Source organism: Micromys minutus (genome assembly GCF_963924665.1).
Source record: "Micromys minutus genome assembly, chromosome: 25".
In the NCBI taxonomy this organism is placed as follows: domain Eukaryota; kingdom Metazoa; phylum Chordata; class Mammalia; order Rodentia; family Muridae; genus Micromys; species Micromys minutus.
In genome coordinates this window covers 5,290,744-5,307,240 of record NC_137960.1, presented here as the reverse complement: position 1 = coordinate 5,307,240, position 16,497 = coordinate 5,290,744, and the positions used below count along the sequence as shown (strand labels likewise).

The 16,497-nt window shown below is 47.9% G+C and overlaps 1 protein-coding gene across 1 annotated transcript in view; it reads left to right on the top strand.

Moving 5' to 3' along the window:
* The window catches only part of CPNE5 (copine 5), a gene marked incomplete at its 5' end in the record, with an annotated part of 75,553 nt that overhangs the window by 26,281 nt on the left and 32,775 nt on the right, over positions 1–16,497 (top strand). Inside the window, 2 exons of the mRNA XM_080938320.1 lie at positions 3,725–3,784; positions 5,835–5,898. Of these exons, the coding sequence (XP_080794446.1) occupies positions 3,725–3,784; positions 5,835–5,898 (124 nt within the window). The remainder of the gene's footprint in view (positions 1–3,724; positions 3,785–5,834; positions 5,899–16,497) is intronic.

The following is a 16,497-nucleotide window of genomic DNA, read 5'->3' as shown; positions in this document are numbered from 1 at the left end:
CGTGCAGTAATTCAGGATAGGCTAAGCATGAACCCCCTCACTCGATTCTGCCAAGTCTCTTTTACATACTGTGGTTGGTAATAGTGGTGTGTCTGTCTGTCTGTGTCTTATGTGTGTAAGTCTGTGTGTGTCTGTGTCTCTGTTTATATGTCTCTGTGTATGTATGTGTGCACATGTATGTATGTCTGTAGCAATTAGACAGTAGACCCTTTCTTCTAGACCCTTGCCTATAACTCCTCAGCAACTATACAGTAGCATCAGAACCTCAAGAAAGGTCTCTTTTCCCCACTCAAAATCCCTCTCTCTGAGTCCCCAGAAAATAATAATAGTTACCATTTATTGAGATAGGGGAAACAGGTTTGGAGGCTCTAGAACTTAAAGAATTTGGAAGATTCTTTAAAAAAAATTATGGTACTAGCAGTTGGGGCTACAAACATAGAGTCATACTCACACAGACTCTCTCTCTCTTCCTCTCTCTCTCTCTCTCTCTCTCTCTCTCTCTCTCTCTCACACACACACACACACACACACACAGAGAGAGAGAGAGAGAGTGAGTGAGTGTGTGTGTGTGTGTGTGAGAGAGAGAGAGAGAGAGAGAGAGAAAGAAAGAAACACACAGAGCTGCATGGGAAAGCGGTTGTCACTCTGGCATGAAGAAAGAGCCCCCAGCACCCACATACAAACTAGACAGGCTTGGCAGCAGAGACAAAAAGTTCTCAGAGCTGGGCAGGCAGATGAATTGCAAATCTCAAGTGAAAAACCTCTGCCTCTTTATAAGGTGAAACTGATGGGAGGAAGGACCTAACATCCTGTGGTCCCTGAGTTTGGTTCCCAGACCCACATCTGGCAGCTCAGGACCACCTGCAGCTCTGAAGCTGTCTTCCAGACTCCAGGCACCTGCCTGCATGGATACAGATAAATAAAAAGAAAATACATCTTTAAAAACAAAATCTACATCTCATGTCCTTGGACGCCAAGAACAGCATACAGTTGCTTTTTATTTAACTCATTTAGGTTTTTTACAAAAACAACAAAGATTTAATTTAGATTTTAGAGGTTTATTTTTGTTTGTTTGTTTTTGTTTTTGGTTGGTTTGTTTTTTTTGGGGGGGGGTTGGTTGGTTTTCTTGTTTTAGATTTTTGTGGGGGTGGGGTTTTTTTGTTTTGTTTTGTTTTTTGAGACAGGGTCTTTCTATATAGCCCTAGCTGGCCTGGAACTCACCCTGTAGACACAACTAATTATAGATTTAAGGAAGCCCAAAAATTGTATCCAGTTCACAAGACTGGAAGGATGGATCTCTATTAAGAACACACACTGCAGCTGGGTATCTAACAACCATTTACAACTCCAGCTCCAAGGGACTGGGTACCTCTGGCCTCATGTGCACATAGAACACATACACACACACACACACACACACACACACACACACACACACACGAGTTAAAAATAACAAAACAAATTGAAAAAGAAAACTAGGGTTTTCCCAGGAGAAATCACAATTAGCTGTTGTTAAGAAGCAGTGTTCTTTCATTCAAATTGATACGTTTAAAAATTATTTTTACTCATTCTTTGACATGCACAGAACACATTTGGATCGTGTTCACTGCCCACTGCCCTCTCTCATCTTCTGGCTGAGGAGACGCCCAGGAGGGTGTTCACACCTCCCAGCTCCCACCTGGGTCCAAACCTAACCAGTCACAGGTCTGTTTCCTGCCTGCCGGATGGGTAGGGGATAGCCCAAGGACAAGATCTGCAATGTAGATGCTCAGGAATGCCTCAGAGGAGGCAGGTCCTTTCCCCCAGAAGGTCTTGTGTGTCTAAATTTAGCCATTCATGACTAAACCCCAACAGCAGCTCCTGTTTACTGGGGGTCTATTCTGGGACAGACATGAGGGTCAGTGCTTTTCTGGTGAAATCAGTGCAGGACCCACAAGCATGAACTAAATGCTGGACACACACCAAGGTTCGCCTGGTCATTGTTCCCTGGATAATACAGTACAGTGAGCCGTTACTGTGGATTTCCTCAGTGTTAGGTATTCTTTCTTTCTTTTAAAGATCTTTATTTATTTTATGTACATGAGTCCACTGTAGCTGTCTTCAGACACACCAGAAGAGGGCATCAGATCCCCTTACAGATGGTTGTGAGCCACCATGTGGTTGCTGAGATTTGAACTCAGGACCTCTGGAAAGACAGTTAGTGCTCTAACCACTGAGCCATCTCTCCAGCCCTGTGTTAGGTATTCACACCTAAGGGTAACGTAGAGTATAAGACCATATATCACCACCTGGCATGGTGGTGTTTACTTGTAACCCAGAACTTGAGCATGGAGACAGGAGGAGTTCAAGGCCACCTTCAACGACATAAATTCAAGGCCAGCCTCAGCTCCACAAGACCCGGTTTACTATTTATATTTAAATTAATAGTAAAAAAAAAAAAAAAAAAAAAAAACAGAGGTTGTGCGTGCCTCACAATTAAATGCTATGGTGGCATCCAGGTGGTGGTGGCACATGCCTTTAATCCCAGCACTTGGGATGCAGAGCCAGATAGATCCATGAGTTTGAGGACAGCCTGGTCTACAGAGCAAGTCTGAGGATAGCCAAGGCTATGCAGAGAAACCCTGTCTCTAAAAACAAAACAAAATGAAAACAAACACAGAGACCTGCGCACCCAGGGGCTCTGTTGTGGGGGGGCTTCCACAAACCAGTTCCCTGTGCCTATTAAGGTATGATGATGGCATTGGTTTGGTTTCCTTGTGTTTGAGGGTGGGTAGGTGTGTTGTTGTTTTGAGACAGGGAAGCCTCAAAGTCAACCCTGTGTGAGTACTTGGGACTGCAAGTCTACACCATCAACCCGGTTTCCTCTGAGCTTTTGAGGCGTTGCCCAGGGTCTTTGTCTATAGTCCAGGAAGGCCTCAAACAGATTCCTCTGCCTCGGCCTCCCAAATGCTAGAATTGTGGGTGTGTGCAGCCGAACCCAGCCGGCCATATTCATTTACTCGGGTGTTAATGTGGGCACCGTACTGAGGGACTTAGTGGGAAAAATCAAAAACTTCCCACTTCCAGAAGCTAGAAATCCAAATTCAAGGTGCCGGCAGAGCTCCATTCGGCTGAGGCAGCTCTTTGAGTTTAGGATGGTTGTGGGTTTGTACGTCTGTGTGTGTGTGTGTGTGTGTGTGTGTCTGTGTGTCTGTGTGTCTGTGTGTCTGTGTCCCAGAGCTCGTTGTGAGCCTCCTCATGCATGTGGGTACTGGGAACCAAACTTGGTTCTTCTGGAAGAGCATTCCTTACTCTTAACCGAGGAGCCATCTCTTTAGCCCCTTTAAAGGTTCTGTCTCCAGTCACATGGGTGTGTCTGGGTCTTCAGCATCCAAATGTGGAGGCACAGTTAAACCAGTGACGCAGTCCTACCTGCAGCAGGTGACAGGGCCACCTAGAGCAGAAGCTGCTCTCCACCCTCAGAGGTTCTGGCCCAGCAGGTCTGGGTAGGCCTGAGGTATCTTTATAACACCTTCTCAGGGATTACTGGTCTGGGGTCCTAATCTGAATACCTCAGGTATAGCATAAGTTGCCCAGGGTTTTACCCTAAAGCCTTGGACTGTCTTCTGTGGTCTGGACTTTTGATCCTGTTTTAATGATTTCCAGAGCAGAAACCTGGCCCCAGGCATCCATTCGCCTAGTGTTCTGGCCTCATGCTTGGCTTTCTCTTCCTCTGTCTCCACAGGATAGGAACATTCAGCCTCAACTCCCGGACAGGCAAGCCTATGCCGGCTGTGTCTAACGGGTAGGTCACCGTGCAGCTGTGTCCCTCCAGTCCTGCTGGGGCTCAGCTCCTGGGGAGGAAGACAAAGGGTCCTGGGTCCCTTTAAAGGTCTCAGGCACCCTCCCCTTCTGAAAAGGCCAGAGCTAAAGCCTGCTGAGGCCTGGTGGCTCTTGGGACTTTAGGGAGTAGGGTTGGGCTCAGAAGAGCAAACTGTGCCCAGGGTTGGCAGGCCTGGGGCCTCTCCATTCCCTTTGTCCTTCCCAGCTCTGCCCCACTCCCTCCTCGACCCCCTTCCTTCATCTAACACCCCTCTTGGCTGTCTGTTCTCCACAGTTTCCCTCTTAAACACCAACCTTCTTCTCCTTGTGGAGTCGATTTGGCTCAACACCCACCGACTCCAAAGCTCACCAGGTGCAGAGGGTTGTCTACATCCACAGTCCCCACTCTGACTTCGTGCTCCAGGCTGGCCTCTTTAAAACGTAGCCAATGCAGACCCTCCGTGGTCTTCTCTCTCCTCTCCTGAGAAGACTTCTCCATCCTAGCTTCTTCTCGTACCCTGTGGGACTGAGGGCCTTTGGAGCTGAGTAAGGGAGTCCCAGCTTCCTGCATATGAGGGAAGAGCCTGGAGGAGCCAGATGTGGACCCCGGCCCAGTGGGGCTGCTGGTTTAGGAAGAGAGTGGGTACCAGTGAGCTGAGAGGGAGCAAACACAGATGTAAGAGAGGAATAAAGGCCAGGGGGAGAGAGAAAGGAAGGCCAAGCCTGTGGGAGCACGCTGAGGCAAGAGAGGAGGGAAAAGCAAGATCAGAAATAGAAGGCAGGGTCCAAGGCAGAGCAACAGATGGAGAGCCAGGGGCGGAGGAGGCTGCTACCGAGCGTCTGCCTGGTCCTTACCAGGCCAGTGTATGTGGGGAAGGACAGCCTGAGAGTAGGGGACAAGTCTCAGCACTGTCACACGCCTGGGGCAGGTGTGGTCCCTACTCTGCTCACCCGATTTGGAGAAATTTGGTTTGTTTCTTCAGCCCTAGAAGGCTTCTCTTCCTCTCACTCCTCTTTAGCTGGGAACCCCTTCCTCCAAAGACTGATGCTGGGAAAAGCTCAGTGGTTCTCATAGGACCCCACACAGCACACTCCTGCTCTGGGCTGGGCAGGAGCCGGGGTCTGGATTTTACAGTGCCCCTCAAAGGTGAAGTAAGGATGCAGGGAGGGAAACTGCCCATCTCAGGACTTCTCTGCGTGAGGCATTGTGTGTGCATATTAGCAAAACAGATTCTAGGTCACCCTTGTATATGGGCAGGGGGCAGAGGAATAACCTTTGAACCCTAGTCACAGCTGCCCCACAGCCTCACATATGACTGTCCCTCTCAGTGACCCTAAGATCCTCCTGAGTAAGTCTCAAACCTTAGAATGACATGGGCTAGTCCTTGGGGCTCCTCTTTGTCACCTACAGGGGAGTGGGGGTGGGGTAGCCTGCATAGAACCCTCTCCAGCTTACCTTACTGGAGGGGCTTCTCTGTTGTAGATGGTCCCTTTTTGTCCTGCCTGGCCCCTCACTAAAGAGAAATAAGTTGTCTCTTGTCCCTAGAAGATTCTAGCCAAGGACTTGAGAGGGAGGTAGCTACTGGTGAGAGCCACAGAGAGACCCCCCTCCCCGAGATCCTGCCCCATCCTCAGGTGCTCTTCCATAGTGAAGGAGACTGGCTCAGAGCTGGAACATCAGGGGACCCTGGGTCAGCCGGGTACAGGGTGGCTACCCCACAAGGTCTTTTGCCCACAGAAGTGGTCTTTGGATGGAAAGCTCCAGAACCACTGGTCCGGAAGCTTCCGTGTGAGTCTGGGTGCTGTTGCCATTCTAAGACCTCCCTGGTAGGCCTCGGGAGCAGAGGGCGGGCCACTGAGGCTGAGGGCCTGGCCCCAGCGCTTGGCCACATGCCCAAGCACTTCCGAAGACTTTCTTTCTCAGGGGTGTTGGGGCAGATGGGGCAGGGTGGGCCTGGGAGTGGCTGACCCAGGAGTGTCAGGTTGGTCTGTCCTTGTCTGGCTTGTCATTTTATTTGCCTCTTCTCCCTCAGTGGTGTCCCAGGGAAGAAATGCGGAGCCATCATCCTGTCTGCAGAGGAGCTGAGCAACTGCAGGGTGAGCAGAAAAGTCGGCTTCTCCACCAATCAGGTTTACTGTCCCTGGAGGGAGACCAGGGTAGACAAGGCTCCCCATGACCCGGCTGGCATGAGACCGTGATTCTGGAGCTAGAAGATTCCGGGTCGAGCAGAGTGAGACCCAGGCAGGAAGGACCAGCCTACAGTCCATGTCACAGAGGCAGGCTCCTTCTGGGCCCTCCCTATCTGTCCCTCAGCCCAGACTGCCCCTGGGCACTTGAAATTTGGTCGTCACTTTTCAGTTTTGTTTCAGGCATAGGGTGATACCCCGTGTGGAATGGAGGGAAGAATGTGTGTGTGTGTGTGTGTGTGTGTGTGTGTGGCTATGTAAGTGTGTGCACATTTGTGGCTGTGCGTGTGGGTAGGTATGAACACGAACATGGGTGGGAGCGGCTCTTGCGAAGCTGAGAGTCTGCCATCCCCGGCAGCCTTTGGTTTTGACTTTTGTGTAAGGCTGTGGAGAAGCAGGTAACAGGGGTGGCACCCCACACCAAGAAAGGGCTCAGGGCTCTGATGGCTGATGATAGGGAGACATGTAGTAAAGTTGCTGTAATGAGAAATGACACCATTTGTCAACAAATGAGCAGTGTTCTAGTTTGCTTTCAGTTGCTGTGACAAACAACGTGTCGGAAATGACTTGTGGAGGAAAGAGTCCGTTTTACTTTATAATCCCAGGTAACAGACCAGCATTGAGGGAAGTCAGAGCAGAAACGCAAGACAAGAGCTTAAAGCAGAAACCACGGAGCTTGCTCTCAGCATCATGACCAATCAGCTTTCTTATAGATCCCAGACCCACCTGCCTAGAGATGGCACCGCCCACAGTGGGCTGGAAAACCATCAGCTCCCTCAGAGCTGAAGAGATGGCTCAGTGGTTAAAACTGAGTATTCCCCGTGCACTGGATCTAAGTTCAGTTTCCAGCACCCATGTCTGGCCATTCACAACTGCCTGTGACTCCAGCTCCAAGGGGATCAGATGTATCTGGCCTGTCACAGTACCTACAGTCATGTGCACACACCTGTACACATAATTAAGTATAATAAAGATAAATATTAAGAAAAGAAAGAAGAAAAGGCCTCACAAAATGGCCACAGACCAACTTGAGGGAGGAAAATCTTCAGTTGAGGGTCCCTCTCCCCTGGTGACTTTAGGTTTCTATAGAGTTGCCAGTGGATGCTGATGATGACAGGTACTCACACTGGTCCTAAGATTTAAGATGAAGCTCAATTCTTCATGGTAGAAGGCCTTGAGAAAGAGTCTCATTTTACCAGAAACTACAGCCTCTCTCTGGAACAATAGGAAGCAGAACCGGAACTTTATTCCAGGTCCGGCTGACTCTAAGATCAGGACTTGGGCCCCCTGGCCACCCAAGCCTGACATCCCTGAGGTCAGTGAGAAACCTCTCCTGGAGGGAAAGGCAAAGTGACAACACAAGGCCAAGTCTGGGTGCGGAAACAGGACTCCCCTGGGGCTGTAAGAAGGAGAAGCAAGACTTCCTGAGTTTTTCAGTCCAGAGCAACCTTCCAGGAGTGCCTTCCGTGTTAGAAACTATGTATCCATCATATTGGAAACTATGTATTTGCCATGTTGGAAACTATGTATCCATAATGTTGGAAACTATGTATCCATAATGTTGGAAATTATGTGTCCCCCATGTTAGAAACCATGTATCTGCCATGTTGGAAACTATGACAGAGCAAGTTAAGTCATACATTAACTTCTTTTAGAGTAATAACAGTAGACTACATTTAGAATCAACATGGTAGCCAAGTGTGGGGGCTCAGGCCTTTAATCTCACTACTTGGGAGGCAGAGGCAGAGACAGAGGCAGAGGGATCTCTGAGCTCAAGGTCTGGTTTACATAACAAGTTCCAGGATACCCAGGATACATAGAGGGATCCCATCTTAACCAAACAAACAAAGAATCAACATGGGAGGCTGGAGAGATGACATAGTGGTTAAGAACACAGGCTTCTGGCTGGAGAGGTGGCTCAGAGGTTAAGAGTACTGGCTGCTCTTCCAGAGGTCCTGAGTTCAATTCCCAGCAACCATCTGTAATGGGATCTGATGCCCTCTTTGGGTGTGTCTGATGACAGCTACAGTGTACTCATATATAATAAATAAATAGATAGATTAAAAAAAAAAAAAAAAAAGAACACAGGCTGCTCTTGCAGAAGACCCAGGTCTGATTCTCAGCACCCACAATATGGCTCACAATGATCGATCAATAACCCAGTTCTAGTGGCTCCAACTTCCTCTTCTAGCTTCTAAGCACAGAGCCTCAGGGCTCCCTGGCTGTGGAGCAGTTGGATTAACTCACTGTTGTTGGGGAATGAAGGGGATGAGAATGTTGCTCCGGAGGGGCTGTGCAGGAAATGCTTGCTGGCACAAAATCAGTTTTTCCTGAGCTCAAACCTTGGTTTATCTTAAAGTAACACCATGGAGGGCACTGTGGAGTGTCTAAACTTATGGGGGCTGGCGCTGATGGTTTTCCAGCAGCCAGTAAACATCTTCCTTTGCTACCTTAGACTCCCTCTCCCTCCCTCCCTTCCTCTTTCTCCCCCTCCTTCCTGACACCTCTCTCTCTCTTTCTCTCTCTCTCTCTCTCTCTCTCTCTCTCTCTCTCTCTTTTCCTTGCTTGAGGCTCATGCCCACACTGGGGGTTTGGGGGCTCCCTCCCCCCCACATCCCAAGAGGCTGTCAGCTCCTTTTTTTTTTTTTCTGGCACATCTTTGGCTGAATTCTCTCCCTAGAATCCTTGCAAGGAAAAGAGACTAATTCTTAGCATCTGGCTGAATTAAAATAATTACATGTGAGCAACTCAGGCTTTCAGCGGGAGGATTAAAGGGAGAAGGCGGGGTCTGGAGTGGGTCTGCAAGGCGTGGGGCTTCCTGCCTTCAGCCTGGAGCCTGTGTGGGTGGCCAGGGACAGCAAAGGATGGAGCGGATACCAGCCTGTCACAGGCTTACTTTAGTAGGTAAAAGAAAAGACTTGCTCATCTAAAATATTAATGCCAAGAAGGTTCCTATAGTCAAATTTGGTGCAAATACATTTGGGGTCCTTATGTGAACGTCAGCTCTGCAGTCACCCACACTTCCCTATGCCCAGGGAGGAGACTGACAATTTCTTTAAGGTCTTCAGCTTTCTGAAGCTCTCTTGTTGACAAATACACTGTACTCGAGATGAAACTCAGGATCTTGCCCAAGCTAAGCAAGCACTCCACCATTAAGCTATATACCAGCCCAATTTCTTATTTTAAAAAATAAGAATTAGGGCCCAGCATGGAGGGGCACACCTCTAATCCCAGCTCCTCAGAGGCAGAGGCAGGCAGATCTCTGAGTTCCAAGCCAGCCTGGGCTATATGTAGCAAAACCTTGCTTCAACCAAAAGCAGATGAAAGACAATTTCTCAATACCTTGGAACGGTTGCCCTGTGGGCTCTGAGGACTTTGTAGTCATCAGCAAAAAGCCAGCTTCGAGAGTTGAAACTGGAATTCCGAGAGATGGGGGCACATGCAATGGAAGGCCCCAGACCCCTTTGGCTTTCATGTTGGCTAGATCATAATCAGTTCCTGTCTTCCAGGGTGCTAGTGGGAGGAGAGACCTGCCTCATCTCTGCCAGCCAAGGATGTCCCAAGCTTTCTGCTGCAGCATCCTGTGGCTCCTCCACACCTATAAATTGTCTCCAGACTGGTAGGGAGCTCATTTCTTTTAGGTCAGCAAGTAAATGTTTCACTCACTCTTCCCTCTGTTCCTGGAGGAGAAATGGCAGCCAGCAGCCAGCAATGGCAGCCTCTCCACCCCAGCAGGCCTGCTGCCTTTTCTTTTCTTTCTTTCTTTCTTTCTTTTTTTTTTTAAATCACACATGACATTCTTGATCCTGAAAGAAAATCCTTGGGTATTTTATTATGTGTCCATGTGGAAAAGCAGATACATAGTAAGTCTTTGTAACCAGCTTACTGGGAAGCAGCTGGTAGGACCCCCCCAGCCCCCAGTCAGGAGAGAGACATAATGGGTCAGGGAGGTGGGCTGAGGGGGGCTGGTGGAAGGAAAAGCTAGATTCTTCTTTCTTTAGGGGGGGGTGGAAGTTCATGATAAAGTTTCTCTGTGTAACCCTGGCTGTTTTGGAACTCATTCTGTAGGACCAGGCTGGCCTCAGAGATCCTCCTGCCTCTGCCTCCTGAGTACTTGGATCAGAAGTGTGCACCATGAGCTGAATTCTGTGAGACCTTCCCGGGATGGGGTTTCAGGAGTCTTGAGGGTGGTGTTTCTCCTCGCTGCAGACTTTGGAAGGGAAGTCATTGGAGGGAAGGAGTGAGAGGAGAGGAAACCATGAGGTAAAGTGGCTATGGGATGCAGGCCCTCTGACACACAGCTGCATCCAGACTTTTAAGGGGTACGAAAGGCGTATTGTTGGTACTCAGACAGACACAAGAACCCTCCCTAAAGCACAGCGTATAATTTCTTAGTCTCAGAAATAATTTCCCTAGTTAAATCAAAGCGAAACAAAAAGACTGTCTCTGCTGCTTAAATATATGTGTGTGCACAATAAATATGTGTGTGTGCACAATAAATATCTGTGTGTGCACAATAAATAAATGTGTGTGTGCACAATAAATAAATGTGTGTGCGCACAATAGATATATGTGCATGTGCACTATTATGTGAACCATTTTAGCCCTTGGGAGATGGCTCCGTGGTAAAGCACTCATTGCACAAGCAAGAGAGCCACAGTTCACATCTTGAGTATCCACATGGATGTTTAGCAGGCGTGGTAACCCTGTAATAACAGCCTCGGAAGGTGGATGTGGACCCCTTACTGGGGAGCAAGCAAACGAGCAACCGTAGCCACCTTAGCCAGCTCTAGATTTGATTGGCACCTGCCCCACAGAACAAGATGGTGACTGATGGGGGAAGATGCCCAACATCAACACTACACAATAAAGCACATACATGCGTGCACTTGAACCCATGTGTACCTACACACATGTGAGCTCATATACACAGGTACACACATATGGAAAAGGGAAAAAAATACCTTGTTGATTCTGCACAAGTTTGGAAATATAGAAAACTCACCCAGAGAGAATTATTGTTCACATTTGGATGCCTATTTCTGGCTACAAATATAGATCTTTTTGATATAGTTTGGTACCTAGTTGTTTGGTGGTTTGCTTTTAAGACAGGGTCTCACTATATAGCTTTTACTAGCCTGAAAATCACTCTGCAGACTGGGCTCATCTCAAACTCAAAGATCCTCCTGCCTCTGCTTCCCAAGTGCACAGATTAAAGGTGCACCATCACCGCCCAACTAATGTGCTTCCTAGTTATTGGGCTAATAACTATGTCTGTCAATAGTCTTAGAGATGTTAGTCCTCATTGTGTGGGTAGACATACAATACCATCAGATATTGAACATGGTTCCTTCTTCAATCCATTTAAATATTAACATCCTATATTTATTATACATCCCATCTACCATTAAGCATCCTATATTCTTTTTTACTTACTTACTTTTATCTTACGTGCATTGGTGTTTTGACTGCATTCATGCCCATGTGATCTTGTCAGATCTTGGAATTTCAGTTGTGAGCCGCCATGTGGGTGCTGGGAATTGAACCCAGGACCTCTGGAAGAGCAGTCAGTGCTCTTAACCACTGAGCCATCTCTTCAGCCCCCACATATTTTTTTATTTAAGTTTTTTCATGTATCTATTCATTCAGTGTGTGTGTGTGTGTGTGTGTGTGTGTTCACATATCCTACAACAAGCATAGGGAGTCAGTTCTCTCCTTCCATGTGGGGGCTGGGGACCAAACTCTGGCAGCTTGGCAGCATGCACCTTTACCCACTGAGCCATCACACCAGCCTGTGCTCAGCATGTGTGTGTTTGTTTGTTTCTGAGACACTGTCTCATTCTAGTCTACCTGGGTCTAGAACTCCTAAGTCCCAGATTGCTCTGGAGTTCCTAGCACTCCTCCTCCTGGGATCACAGGCATGCACCACTCTGTCCAGCTTACACCCTATATTCTAATGGTTCCTTTTCCCTTCCAAGTGAGAGATTTAGGTCAGCTTCCCAGATGTGCAGACACAGTGAGTGGGAGGGAAAGTGGTCATCTGAGAGTTTTCCACCACCTCCAAAGGATCCAATCAACATACGCACAGCTGATTAAATTGTTTTGGAAGTTGGCCATTTCTACAACAAAGGCGAGGCAGCTTGACCCTTGACCCTAAGGTCCCAACACAGTCAGAGCATGAACTAAGGCTCCTGCTGTGACCACCACCTGGATATGAAGGGCCTTCAGCACAAAGTCTCCTCACTGGCTGTATTTGTTAGGTTTCTCTAGAGTCACAGACCTTGTGGGTAGTCTCTATATAGTAAGGGAATTTGCTGATGACTTACAGTCTGTTGTCCAACTGCCAAATAATGGTCAGCAGGAGCTGCGAATGAAAGTCCAAGGATCTAGCAGTTTCTCAGTCCCACAAAGCAAGAAGCCAGAGAAGAGAGCCTTTGTTCTTCCAATGTCCTTCTGTAGGTCTCCAACAGAAGGTGTGTCCCAGGTTAAAGGTGTGCACCACCATGCCTGGATCTGGGACTTGCTTTGTCCCAGGCTGACCTTGAACTCAGACATCTCCTTGTCTTAATGTCCTAAGATTCATAGCTTCTATGCAACAAGATCTCCATGCCAAGATCCAGGTCACAAACATGTATCTCCCAGCCTCAAGATCAGGATCACCGGTGAGCCTTCCAATGCTGGATTGTGGTTCATTCCAGATGTAGTCAAGTTGACAACCAGGCATAGCTACTCCACTGGCTCCTCTCTTCTCTTTAGTACCACCACTCCACCCCCATCCTTGCTGGGATGTATTTTCAGAGTCCTAGCTTGTGTGTGTGTACTGGGAAGGTTTGGGTGCATACTCCTTTGAGGCAGGCTCTCTCCCTGACTCTGACACTGCAGAATTTTTGTTCCAGCTGCCAAGTCCTGGGATCTTATGAGACCTTGTGGCTTTGGTGTGTGTCACCTTTGAGGCAGGATCTCTCCCTGACTCTGACACTGCAGAATTTTTGTTCCTTTGGCCAGGCTGGCAGCTGCCAAGTCCTGGGATCTTATGAGACCTTGTGGCTTTGGTGTGTGTCAGGATCTCAACTTAGGCCTTTATGGTTGCATAGCAAGTATGCCTAACCCCCAGGAACGCACTACCTGCCTCTGCCTGTCACACTGTTCCTGCCTGGCTCCAGCCCTCCTCTTTAAGGACCTCCTGCATGTTTGTGCGCTATGCGTATGTCTGTCAGAATGTGGAGGCCAAAAGACAACCTTGCTTGTTGTTTTTTAGGAACTGTGCATCTTGGGTTTTCAGACCGTTTTCTCACTGGCCTGAAGCTCACCAGCAGTCTAGGTTGGCTGGCCAGGGAGCCCCAGGGGCCCCCCTCTCTCTGCCTATGGAGCGCTGAAGTTCAAGTTTGAACCACCATGGGTTCCGTGCCTGCGTAGCAAATGTTTTATGATTGAGTCATCTCTCTAGCATCCTGATCCTAGCTCCACCCCCACATGCTCACGTACACAATCTAGATTTAAGAACACACACATACACTATGCAATTTTTATTGGGGTGGAGGGAGTGCCAGGGTGGTATAGAGAGACCCTGACAAGTGTGTGACTCTGGGCAGGCCACTGCGTGACTTTCCCCAGCTCAGTTGCCTCATTTATAAATGACAGTCTCAACATTTTTGTATTTTGTTTATCACAAATTCATTCTATATTGATTTTTTTTTCTAGTAACGTTAAAACGTTTGATTACTGGGCTCGAGAGATGGCTCAGTGGTTTAGAGCACTGACTGCTCTTCCAGAGGTCCTGAGTTCAATTCCCACATGGTGGCTCACAAAATCTGTAATGGGATCTGATGCCCTCTTTCTGGTGGTGTGTCTGAAGACAGACAATAAATAATCTAAAATGACAACAAAACACTTTGGGGTACTGAGCCTTAGAGGTGCCCTCAAATTTTACATTTGCCTCCTTATCTAGGCCAGAACAGTGGACACCATGCCTGCTGATCTCTAGGACTGACCCCTGACCTCTGACTTCCTCAGCCTTCTCTAGGGGGTGGGAAGGCGCCTGAGGAAGCCTGGCCCTGCAGCAGAGAAAGGCTGCCTGCAGAAGCCCGGAGGCAGCGTGATTAGCATTCAGGGATATGCAAATGGAAGCGATCCTGCTGTTTTAGAGAAACTTAACATGGTTTTCTTTCTTTTTTTTAAAGATAGGGTGAAAGGCAGAAATTGCAGGAAATTATATATCTCTGGTGTGGGTTTTATCTTCCCTGCCACTGATTCCCATGGCACAAAGGCCGTGAACAGCATTTCTCAGGCTCCATTGAAAACCCCACCTCAGCATCAAAGCCCCAGTCAGGACCCTCAAGGGAACCCTGGGGTCCAGGCCTCTTCTCAGATTCACACTGTGTGACCCATCTGCTAACCGGATGAGTGGGGACCAGGAGGGGTTTAGAGCATCACAACACACACAGAGAGACTGGGATGCAGGTCAGGGACGGTGCTCACGCAGCACGTGCCGGGGCTGGGACATTACTTCCTACATACACCCCCTCCAAGAACTTTCCCAGTCGGAGCCTCCCAGAATAGCTTTGCTGACAAGGTGGAAACCTCTCTGAAGGTCTCTTTTCTTTCAGTGATCCTACATGGTATGGCAGTCACAGTGTGCTCTAGGGAGATGTCTCTGGGTCTTGTGTGTGTGTATGTGTGTGTGTGTGTGTGTATGTGTGTATAAGTGTATGTATGTATATATGTATGTATGTGTGTATATGTGTGTGTATATGTTATGTGTGTATGTGTGTGTATGTGTGTGTATATGTTATGTATGTATATGTGTATGTGTGTATATGTTATGTATGTATGTGTATGTGTGTATATGTGTATGTATGTATATGTTATGTGTGTATGTGTGTGTATATGTGTATGTGTGTATATGTTATATGTGTATGTGTGTGTATATGTGTATGTGTGTATATGTTATATGTGTATGTGTATGTGTGTATATGTTATGTGTGTGTATGCGTGTGTGTGTATGTTATGTGTGTGTATATGTGTATGTGTGTATATGTGTATGTGTGTATATGTTATATGTGTATGTGTGTGTATGTGTGTATGTGTGTATATGTTATGTGTGTGTATGGGTGTGTGTGTATGTTATGTGTATGTGTGTGTAGGGGTGGGATGGAGATGAGTCTGAGGCAGCCTCATGTATCATGACATGACATATCATGACAGGAAACCTGTCAGTCTTCAGACCAAGCTTTCCCGTAGCTGGAGTTCAGAGCCTGCTTTTTTTTTCTCTCATTTTAGCTAGCTCACATAGAAGCCTTTCTAAATGGATTTCACACTTCTCTGCCTCCTCCATTGGAGGCTACAGAACATAATTAAGCTTACCTTGGGGAAGCGGGGTCATTAGTTAGAATTTCAGCTACTCTTTCTCGGAGCCATGATGTAGTACTGCAGCTCACTCTTAGCTGTGTGGCATACAGCAAGAGCGTTACCCTCTCTGTTCCTCCACTTCTTGTTTTTCTTCCTTCCTTCCTTTTTTTAAAAGAATTATTTATTTATTTTATGCATATGAGTACATATATTGTAGCTGTCTTCAGACACACCAGAAGAGGGCATCAGATCCCATTACAAATGATTGTGAGCCACCATGTGGTTGCTGAGAATTGAACTCAGGACCTCTGGAAGAGCAGTCAGTGCTCTTAACCGCTGAGCCATCTCTCCAGCCCCCTCTTGGTCTTTTCTTTATTTATTTGTGTTGCACATGGATGTGTATAGTCACGTGTGTGCTCTGGCAAACGGGAAGGTCTGAGGATGGCTTGCAGAATTTGCTTCTACTACGTGGGTGCCTGGGATTGAACTTAGTAGCCGGGGCTCAGCCTCAGTGGGCCCTTGTGCGTGTGCATGGACGAGAGTGTGTCACAAGGCCTTACTATGGCTCCCTGGCCGGCCTGATCTGGAACTCTTACTCTGTAGACTAGGCTGGCTTTGAACTCAGAGATCTGCCAGCCTCTACCTCCTGAGTGCTGAGCCACCCCTCCCCCAGCCCCTCCTGTGTAAACCGGGCAAGAGAACAGTGCCGACCTGCAGAGAACTGTTGACCGGATTAAATGAAGCATACTTATGAGGAAGCAATGGCAGGATGGCTCAGTGGGTAAAGCCTTTGCTGTGGGAGTGTCGAGACCCACATCATAAGAACTGGACCTGTAGTTCTCAGCCTGTGGGTGTGATTACCCCACCCCCACCCCGGGGCCTATCAGATACTGATCTGCATATCAGATATTGACAATGCCAATCATAACAGTAGCAAAATTACAGTTATGAAGTAGGAGCAAAATAATTTTCTGGTTCGGTGTCACCACAATGTGAGGAACTGTATTAGAGGGCCGTAGCACTAGGAGGCTTGGGAACCATTGGATACTCAGGGTGAGCAGCTGTGGTCCTAAGGTTCCTACAGCAAGATGGGAGACTGAGGTCAGTCCCCAGAAGCTTCAGGGCCAGCCAGCCTGACCTGTATGCAGGGCAGTGAAGAAC